A 9,108-nucleotide genomic window follows, 5' to 3' on the forward strand; every position below is an offset into this window, starting at 1 on the left:
GTGTCCGCCTCCTCCTCCGGCTGGCAGCTCCCCTTTCCGTCCGCCTCTTCGTGTTTCTGTCCGTGTCCCTCCCTGTCTGTCCGTGTCCCTGTCTGTCCGTGTCCCTGTCTGTCTGTCTGTCTTTGTCCCCTGTTCTCCGTCCCCTCCGTCTCTGTCGCTTTCTCCCTCGGCGCCTCTTTCCCGTCGGGGTCTCTGCAGAGCCATCCGACTCCCTCCCCCACCTGTTGCTTTCCTCTCTATGCCCGTTTGTCCGCGGACCTTCCCTCCATCGCTTTCTGCGGACTCTGACCATCTCCCCTCTGATCCCCTGTCCTTTGTCTGTCCTTCACTTGCCCGTCCCTGTCACTCCGTGTCTCGGTCTTTCTCCCTCTATCTCAGAAACTGCATATCTGTGCCTCTGCCATTGCCCCTCTGTCTCTTCCCTTCTCCAAGTTAGGGCCACAAACTCTCCAAATGCCCTGCCCCAGCCCGCTCCCAGGTAACAGGCATGGCCATAGGAGAATTCCTTGCCAGCCCCCTGTGATTCTGAGACTTAAATAGGCATAAACACACGTGGTCACCTCCATTCCCTCCTGTCCCCCCCACCTGCTCAGGGAAGACATGGCTGGGGTGGAGCCTTCTGCAAGACACTTGTGTTTCTTTCAGGGGGCAGCCAGGATGGGCTACTGCTCTCAGGTAGCGGGAGAAGCAGAGGCAGAGGCGGGTGAGGGAGTGTAAGGGGGTGTGAGGGGGGAGGGTGGGGCAGAATCCTGGGTCTGAGGGAGGAGGGGACTGGAGGCCTGGGTTGCAGGTCCCAGGGGACAAGGGTGGGCGGTCCCCACGAGATCCATGACTCCTGCCAAGGTCTGCAGTTGGGAAGCATTTATTATAACTAAGTGGCCATGACAGAGCAGGGAGGGGGGAGGTGACGCGGAGGCTGCCACAATCAGTCCCCTAGAGGCAGTGATTAAGGGCTCATTACCAGCGGGGTCAGTGAGTGGGTGGGAGCTTGGAAAAGGCAGCAGGGAGAGGAAGGAGGAAGCGCGCAGACACTCCCAAGGGGGAGGTTGAGGCAGGACCCTCCCGGGAATGATTGTGAAAAGGGCTGGTTCCAGGGAGCAGGGGAGACACTGCAGCTGGGAGCATAGCAGACGGGGGGGCTGGTCACGGCTTCTCCAGCTGGACGTCTCCGATGTGGAGGCTGCCCACGTCCTGGTAGGTGCCCTGGAGGCCCCGGGAGATGTCCTCGTACATGGAGCAGTCATCAAGGTTCAGGCCCTGGGGTGCACACGTGGTGGTGGGCCTCAGTGTCCTGATGCCTGGGCCCCTACCCCAGAGGACCCCCAGGAGGCCCCCAACGCACCTGCTCCGAACCTGTGCCCACCCTCCACTCACCTCATAAAGGTTTTCATCTTCGTAGTCATCCCGGGCGTCCACCCCGAACTTCATGTTCTGCCATCGTTTCTGTGGGGGGTGGGAGTCTCAGTGGGTAGGGGGTATGTTTTCAGGCCCTTCTATATGTCAGAAGGGCTTTCCCAGAGCCAGTAAGGGACCTTGCTCAAAGCCACACACAGTATTGGTAAGTGGCACGGCTCTCTGGGCTCAAGCCAGTGTTCTTTTGGCTGTCTCCACTGCCCAATTGTTCTCCATGAATCACAACATCAGTAGTAAATAGCTATGGTTGCCCTGTGGCCTAAAGAAACTGCAGGTCACAGCGGCTGGGAGGATCCCCAGCCCCCGTCTTCCCTGGCCTTGGCTACATCTGGAGGGCTACAGCACTCCTGTGTTGGGGAGAGTAAAGCACCCTGAGGGGGTGGAGGGTGGGAGTGGGGGTAGAGTGAGAACATCCCTAGAGAAGGGCAATGATGACAGCCATGGGGAGACTGAGCAAGGGCAGCGCCCCAGCACCATGTAAAATCCTGTCATTGTATTCATTTGTTTACCACCCATGCGCCCCTGTGTGTGTGTGTGGGGGGGGGCTGTCATTCTCCCAAGTTTTGGGCGGGGACCCTCAGACTCCAAGGGCCTGGTCCCAGGTGGCTTACCCTGAACAGCAGCAGTGTCCCGGGCACCACAGCGCAGAATAGCAGGATGATCCCCTCCGCTGTGATGATGTTGTTCTTGGTGCCCTCCCCCATGTCCAGGAAGGGTCTGGGGGTCGGCTCTGTGAGAAGGGGGTGCTGCTCAGAGCCCTGGCTCCTGGCCCTGTTCCCGGCCCCGCCCCTAGCAAGGCCCCACTGAAGCCCCCACTCTGCAGGTGAGAAATGGGTAAGTGTGTGGGAGCCGGGAGCAAGGATGCTCGTGATGCAGGCACTGGCTCCCTCCGCACTTCCCAGTCAGGAGGCTTAGAGTCCCTGGCACTCACCACGCACACGGAGGTAGGTGCCACAGGAGCGCCATTCCGTCTTGTTTTCCAGAGCATGGCACCTGTATAGGCCTCCGTGGCTCTTCTTCACCGATGAGATGATCAGCTCACCATTGCTCTGGCCCCAGTCATGGAACTGAGCGGGCCACGTGAAGTTGCTTTGGGGGATTCGCCACCAGGTGACGTTAGGGCGGCTGCCGTTATGCAGGCACGGGAGGCGGGCCTCCTCCCCCAGGATCACCGTCACCGATGGCGGGCCCCTATCTACCCACAGGGTCTGGCCCCCTGGGCCTGCAAAGAGGCAGGTGGCTCAGGGACTGTGGATGGGATCACAGGCCCCAGCCCCAGCCTCTGCAGCTGCAGCACTCCTGCGTGTGTGTGGGGAGTATGAGGACCCTCCTGGGGGAGGACAGGGAGGTGTGGGGCACAGAGGACACACGGTGTTGGGCAGGGAGTGAGGGGGCACCTAGGGAAGGAGAGAAAGGTACCCCTGAGAAGAGAGAGGACATACCTTGGGCGGGGGTGGGGGGGGTGAGGACGTCCTGGGGGAGGAGAGTAAGACACCTGGATGGTGACACAGCCCCGGGTGCCCGCTCTCCAGTGCCACCTCTTGCATTTGGATACTTAGTTCCCTGGTAGCAGAGGGCCCCTGCCCAGGCAGCGACTTCCAGAATCAGTTTGGGCATCACCTCCTCCTGAAGGCTTTCCTGGTCCACATTCCCGGCCCCAGCCCAGCCCCACACTTGACACTATCTTTCCTTTTCAAAAAACCCTTAGAGGAAGGTTCTCTCCTTATGCCAGTTTTCAGGTGGGACAGCAGAGCCCAGGGCAGCAGGAGTGGGTAGGAGGGGCGCTGGGGAGGGCCAATACCAGGCCTCCTGGGCCTCTTCCTGCCTTGTCTGGTGTCTCTGAGCCCGCCCCTTATTCTCTGTAACGTGCACGTGTCAACCTGGGGGTCAGGGGTTGAGTTTAGTCCTTGGGCTGGGGGTTAGGGGAGCGTCTCGGCAGTGTGGGTGGTTAGAGGGAGCTGGTGGCCCAAACGAGCGTGCCCCCCCACCCCCCAAGCCCCAGCTATCAGAGCCAGTCCATATGGCTGCTCAGCCTCCTCTGGGGAGGGAAGGAGGGAGTTGAGGAAGAGACAAGAAGGAAGAAGTGGGGCAGAGGCAGCAACCTCAAGGTCAGGGGCTCCATTCCTGGCTCCCAGTGTAACCTCGCGTGACCAGCTGCCTCTCTGAGCTCCTGGGTCAAACAGGTGGTCAGAGCCCTGACAGCTGGCGTCGCTGAGGGAGGATGGTATCATGAGGCACCCCACCCCCAGCACGGAGAAGGGGCTCCCTGTGCAGGGGGTGACTGGGATTCCAGGCAGAGAAAGGGAAAGCTTTTTCTTCACTCTGAAGCTGAGTGCACCCCAAGGTCCCCTCCTGCCCCCAGCTCTGAAGCTCAGTCAAGGGCAATCCTAGTTCCTCATTTTGACCTGAGGGACAGGGTAGGGAAGGCACTCTGGCTCCTGCCTCCCTCCATGAGGCGGCAGATGCCCCTTTAACATCGCTGAGCCCCCTCCAGCCTCCCCGAGGCCTGTTTGGAACAGTCAAGCCCACAGACAGATGCAGTTTCTACAGAGGCCTTTCCCAGCTCCCCTCCTGCTGTCTCCTCTCTGCCTGTGCCCTCTCTCCAGCCTCCCCAGTCCCTCCTCCTCTCCCAAGTACCCGCCTGTTAGCCACATACCCAGGCCAGCAGCAGAGATCAAGAGGAAGATGATGCCAGGCAGCGGGACTTGCAGGACTCCGGGACCCCCAGGCATCTTCTCCCAGTGGGTTGGTCCGTCTGGCTTGCAGCAGTCCTGGGGTACCAGATCCCACCTCCGCAGGCCCCAAACCCCACCCCACTTCCTGCCCAGCCCTCCCGGAGATGGGCTTCACTGGCCTCACTGCTGGGCAGCTCCTGCCAGTGTGCTTCAGATGTGAGCTGAGAGGAACTGCTCCCTGCACCTGTGGTGGCCGCAAGTCCCCTGAGGGGAGGTTGCTTGGGTGGGGGAAAGAGGCTAGTTCAAGGTTTGGCTCCTCATTGGGTGCCTGCTGTGTGCAGGCCGTCAGGGCAGTGACTCTGAGCTTTCGTAGTCGTAGTCCCTACTGGCTTTGGGCAAAACCTGTGCCCAGGCTGAAACTCTGTGTGCTCCCTTCGTTGGGTTGGAAATGAGGATTTAAAGGCAAGGCGTTGTGCATGCACAGCACTGAACACAGCACCTGTCACATACTATAGGTGCTCAGTAGTGTTGGTTGCTGTTAATGTTCATGAGGAATAAATGAGGCAAGCCAGCGGGCTCTATGAAGGGAAGTGGTGACTCCCCTTTCCAAACCTTTTGTTCTTGTTACTCCTCACCCGAGGGTATTTTTTTCATTGATTTTTAGAGGGTGGGAGAGAGGGAAAGACAGAGAGAAATATCGATGTGAGAGAAACACACCGATTGGTTGCCTCCTGCACACGCCCAACCCAGGGAGGAACCTGCAACCAAGGTACGTGCCCTTGACCAGAATCGAATCCAGTACCCTTTGGTCTGCAGGCCTACACTCTATCCACTTAGCCAACCCAGCTAGGGCTCCATTGATTTCTTTAGAGAGAATGAAAGAGAGGGATGGAGAGAAAGAGGCATGTGAGAGACACATTGATTAGTTGCTTCCCAAACTTGCCCTGACTGGGGCAGGGGATCAAACCAACAACCCAGTTACGTGACTGGGAATTGAACCTGTGACCCTTTGATGTAAGGGCCGATGCTTTAACCACTGAGCAACACCAGCCAGGGTAAGCCTTGGCATTTTTAATCCAAGAGACTAGGATAACGCTCTGTTGTGACATGAGATGTTCCTGGTACCCAAGGAACTAATAGCGATGATGGGCTCTTTCTTGGCATTCTTGCACTCAGCCTCCAAGCATCAAGCCCCTCCTTTTACAGAGGAGGAGACTGAGGCCCGGAGAGGGAATGCTGTCACTGTCACTTGTCTGGTGTTGTACAGTCTGGTGGCGGAGCAGGTTCTTTTAAGCATCATTTTAGGCCAAATGGGAGGAAAATAGGTCTGAGGGGAGCGGGTGGGGAATGATATGAAATTGTTGAGATGTTTCTGAGCAGTTAGGGGACCATCACACACACACACACACACACACACGGGGGCACATAGGAAAAACTTTTATTGCAGGGAGATTTCTGGTAGCAAAAACTGGGAAAAACCAAACGATAAGCCCGTGCGTGGAGAATGGATGCATACAGTGTGGTGCCGTCAGCCGATAGAGTAGTGCACCGCAGGAGAAAGGCAGGACCTCACGTCCTCACGTGTCAACAGGGCTGCATCGGAGAAAAAAACATGAAAATGAGAAGTTACAGTAGCATGATATGGTTGACTTGTTTCCAAAAGGCAAAACAGTGCTGTGTGCTGTTAGGGACATGTGCGTCTGTAGTCAAGGTGCAGACAGATAGGTGCAGGGGAGTGACACCAAGTTCCTGAGAAATTATCTCTGGCGGAAGCCAGGGGGTCGTGACTGGGAAGGTTACACAGAGGGCTTTGTCTGTCTAGGTTTTATGTCTTTTTTTGTTTTATTTCTTAAACTAGGTGGTGGGCCTATGAGTCTTTGTTACACTATCATATACACTGTTTTGCTTGCTGGAAGTATTTCATAAATATTTTTAAAAAGCAACTGTTATGCTCACAGAAGAGCATGGCCTTAAGGAGCCACTATTCCTAGGTTTGAATCTCAGCTCTGCCAGCTGGCTGGCTGCCTGAGCCTCAGTTTCTTCAGTAATCTGGGCACAATCCCCCACCTTGTGAGGCTGTGAGAATATCGGTGTGTTTAGCACAGTTCCTAGGACAAGTTCCTCTTCTCTGGCCAGGAGGCTCACTCCCCTTTCCTCCAGCGACCCAGGTGTTGTCGGGACACTGGTGTATATAGCAGGTCATTAGCCCCTCTTGCCTTAGTTCCTTCTCATGATCCCCCTCCTAAGGAAGAAGCCTGGAATCAGAGGCTGCAGCCCTAGAAATTCACCTCCTGCCTCATCCATCAGTGGCTGAGCCGGTTTCCAGGCCCTCGTCTGCCCCCTAGCGGGGGGGGGGCGCCACTTTGCCACTCCCCACCTATGGAATACCAGACAAATCACCCCACCTGTGACTTACTTTCCCCTTCTTCAAACTGCAGGTGCTTTTCGGCATTTACTTTACAGGGTTGCAGCGTTAATGATACATATTTGCAAAGTGCCTTGCATGTGGTAGGCTGTTTATTCACAAGTTTCCAGCACTGACAACTGAGCTGGGATGACAGTGTAGGATTCTGATTTAGTATTCTTTGAGTATCTTGGTCTTAAACAGGGTAACACCGGGTTGACTGGCTGCCTGCCAGATGTGCTGCTCTGAGCCACAGCACCATCTACATGTGGTACCTCTGGAATCCCTCAGGAGCCAGCAGTGCAACAGGTGAGGATTGGAAGGTTTCGAGTGGGAGTGTTACTCAAGAGTTGCACAGTTAGGGGCAGAGTTGCCATCTGAACCCAAGTTGTTAGAAATTCAGGCTTGGCACTGGAAAGTGGGTGTGATCCTAAGTTACTTGGACTGGGGCCTTGTGCAAGCCAGCTCAGCTTTAGTTCTCCCCAACCAGGCAGGGCTGGTCACATGGGGACGGTAATGGGCCCTTTTCCAGGCTTGCCCATCCCTATGGCTCAATGTGTGCCCACTGGGCACCCTTTGATTCTACCACCCACACTAGGGGCCCAACCACAGGCAGAGCTCCTTGGCACCAAGAGCCCATCACCATGCAGGACCACTGAAGCTATGCCAGGTGACAGCACTCTGCCTGTGCAGGCACATCTAAGTCTGTTTCAGAGCAGGGCTATAGCCAATGCAAAAGTGAAGGCTCAGGCAGGACTAACCTGCCCACACAGGCCAGGAAAGCAAGTGCATACCAGGCACACAGCTCAACCAAAGCTGTAAGAGCCACAGGGCGTCAGGGTTCTGTTCCTGTCCACTTCCTTCCAAGGAAACATCTCAGTACAACCCCCCTGCCCCTCCCGTGTTCCAGCAGGAGAGAGTGCCACTTCAGCAACCCAGACTCCAGCTGGGGCCACTGCTTGAACAGCATCTTCTTTTAGTTTCTCATTTTCTGAGAATTGCAAAGGCAGGATATGAGGGAGGTCCAAGGGTTTCTAGTTCCTGCCCCGCCCAACCCAGGCGTCTTGCCCCTCGGGGGAAGGCTGAGCTTTAGGCTTTGGCAGCCACAGCCACCCAGGGACTCCTGGCTCCTTCTTCCTCATGCCCCCAAATGGAAGAGCAGACAATCAAGAGACCAAGACCAAGATTATAAATGAGGCAATTTATTAACCCAGCACTTGTTCTAATGCTTCTTGTTGGCAGCTGCCACCTGTGGGAAAGATGGAAGAGTAAGTTAAGATCAGTCACGGGGTCCATGTTCTGGCACTTTGTAAGTTACCCACAGCCCAGACACCATGCATCCTGTTTTGTGGTCTCACATGTATTCTTGTCTAATCCTCACAACTCCAGGTACCTCCCCATTTTACAGAAGCGTCAACAGGCACTCAAGAGCGCTGGAGTGGGATTCCAATACTGCAAATGCCATCATATACACTGATGCCTGTGCCAGGCCCTGTGTTCACCTCTCCTCTCAGGCCACCCAACTCTCAGAGGGCAACACCTTCCATTCCTTTCTGACACTTGATGTTAAGTGACTAAACACTCCAAGGCTCCTACTAGGCCCGAGTCAATGATACTGAAAGAAGGAAACCATATGGGTTTATGCCAGGCCCTGGGGGGCTCCCACTGCTTGTAGATCACGGAATCCTAACCACCCCAAGGTAGGCAACCACCCCAAGGTAGGCAGGAGCAGACTGCTCCACAGATAGGGAGACTGGCTGCAGCCGAAGAACTGCAGGGTGTCCAGCCAGTCATCAGGATGGACACCTGAATTCTGAGCCAGCCCGCCTCCCTCTCTCAGCAACCACCCCATCTCGTGCCCAATCAGCATGAAGAGTAAGGAGACATTGATGCCAGAATCTGTGCAAGGCTGATGCCCTGCAGGAAAAGCAGCCCAACTGGACTGTGCCCTTCAGGGAAATTCTGATTTGACAACCCCCAGGCCTGAGGGAACACCCAAGCAGTGACAGAGGGACCCAACCCTAGCCCTCACCCAGGCCTCACCTGCCCTGCGATCCTGTCCAGATCTCTCTGTCCCTGAGGTGTCAATTTGCGGCCCCTGGGGAGAGAAGGGTCATGAATCCCTCCCGGCCTCATTTCCCTCACTTCCGAGGGGCAGTGCACTTAGTAGGTAGAGCCTGGGTTCAGATACTGGCTTTGCCACTCCCCACCTATGGAATACCAGACAAATCACCCCACCTGTGACTTACTTTCCCCCTTTTCAAACTGCAGGTGCTTTTCGGCATTTACTTTACAGGGTTGCAGCGTTAATGACACATATTTGCAAAGTGCCTTGCATGTAGGCTGTTTATTCAGAAGTTTCCAGCACTGACAACTGAGCTGGGATGACAGTGTAGGATTCTGATTTAGTATTCTTTGAGTATCTTGGTCTTAAACAGGGTAACACCGGGTTGACTGGCTGCCTGCCAGATGTGCTGCTCTGAGCCACAGCACCATCTACACGTGGTACCTCTGGAATCCCTCAGGAGCAAGCAGTGCTACAGGTGAGGATTGGAAGGTTTAGAGTGGGAGTGTTACTCAAGAGTTGCACAGTTAGGGGCAGAGTTGCCTTCTGTG

At 55.8% G+C, this 9,108-nt stretch overlaps 2 protein-coding genes and 1 long non-coding RNA gene across 3 annotated transcripts in view; all 3 read right to left on the minus strand.

Moving 5' to 3' along the window:
• Window positions 1-846: 846 nt before the first annotated feature.
• CD79A (CD79a molecule) lies at window positions 847-4,285 on the minus strand. The gene is made up of 5 exons (XM_006761075.2): window positions 4,070-4,285; window positions 2,345-2,635; window positions 2,025-2,143; window positions 1,375-1,443; window positions 847-1,257 (listed from the first exon to the last, which is right to left on the minus strand). Exons 1-5 carry the CDS (start codon window positions 4,143-4,145, stop codon window positions 1,144-1,146), a joined length of 669 nt encoding a protein of 222 aa, XP_006761138.1. The 5' UTR covers window positions 4,146-4,285; the 3' UTR covers window positions 847-1,143.
• A 1,225-nt stretch (window positions 4,286-5,510) lies between these two features.
• LOC107182694 lies at window positions 5,511-7,183 on the minus strand. Its single transcript, XR_001513408.1, has 2 exons — window positions 6,505-7,183; window positions 5,511-5,681 (listed from the first exon to the last, which is right to left on the minus strand). It is a non-coding gene; the product is annotated as an uncharacterized LOC107182694 (long non-coding RNA).
• A 491-nt stretch (window positions 7,184-7,674) lies between these two features.
• RPS19 (ribosomal protein S19) overlaps window positions 7,675-9,108 on the minus strand; it is a 9,516-nt gene continuing 8,082 nt past the window's right edge. Inside the window, exons 5-6 of the mRNA XM_006761076.2 lie at window positions 8,536-8,590; window positions 7,675-7,741 (exon numbers count right to left, since the gene is read on the minus strand). Of these exons, the coding sequence (XP_006761139.1) occupies window positions 7,715-7,741; window positions 8,536-8,590 (82 nt within the window). The 3' untranslated portion in view covers window positions 7,675-7,714. The remainder of the gene's footprint in view (window positions 7,742-8,535; window positions 8,591-9,108) is intronic.

Source organism: Myotis davidii, unplaced genomic scaffold, assembly GCF_000327345.1.
Source record: "Myotis davidii unplaced genomic scaffold, ASM32734v1 scaffold1577, whole genome shotgun sequence".
NCBI lineage: Eukaryota > Metazoa > Chordata > Mammalia > Chiroptera > Vespertilionidae > Myotis > Myotis davidii.

What these genes read in the sequence shown, in the direction of transcription:
- CD79A (XM_006761075.2), bottom strand. Translation starts at nt 4,145, where the DNA reads ATGCCTGGGGGTCCCGGAGTCCTGCAAGTCCCGCTGCCTGGCATCATC. An exon ending in GATCTCTGCTGCTGGCCTGG is followed by an intron (nt 2,636 to 4,069) that starts GTATGTGGCTAA and finishes GCCTCTTTGCAG; the next exon opens with GCCCAGGGGGCCAGACCCTG. An exon ending in AAGATGAAAACCTTTATGAG is followed by an intron (nt 1,258 to 1,374) that starts GTGAGTGGAGGG and finishes TGTGCACCCCAG; the next exon opens with GGCCTGAACCTTGATGACTG.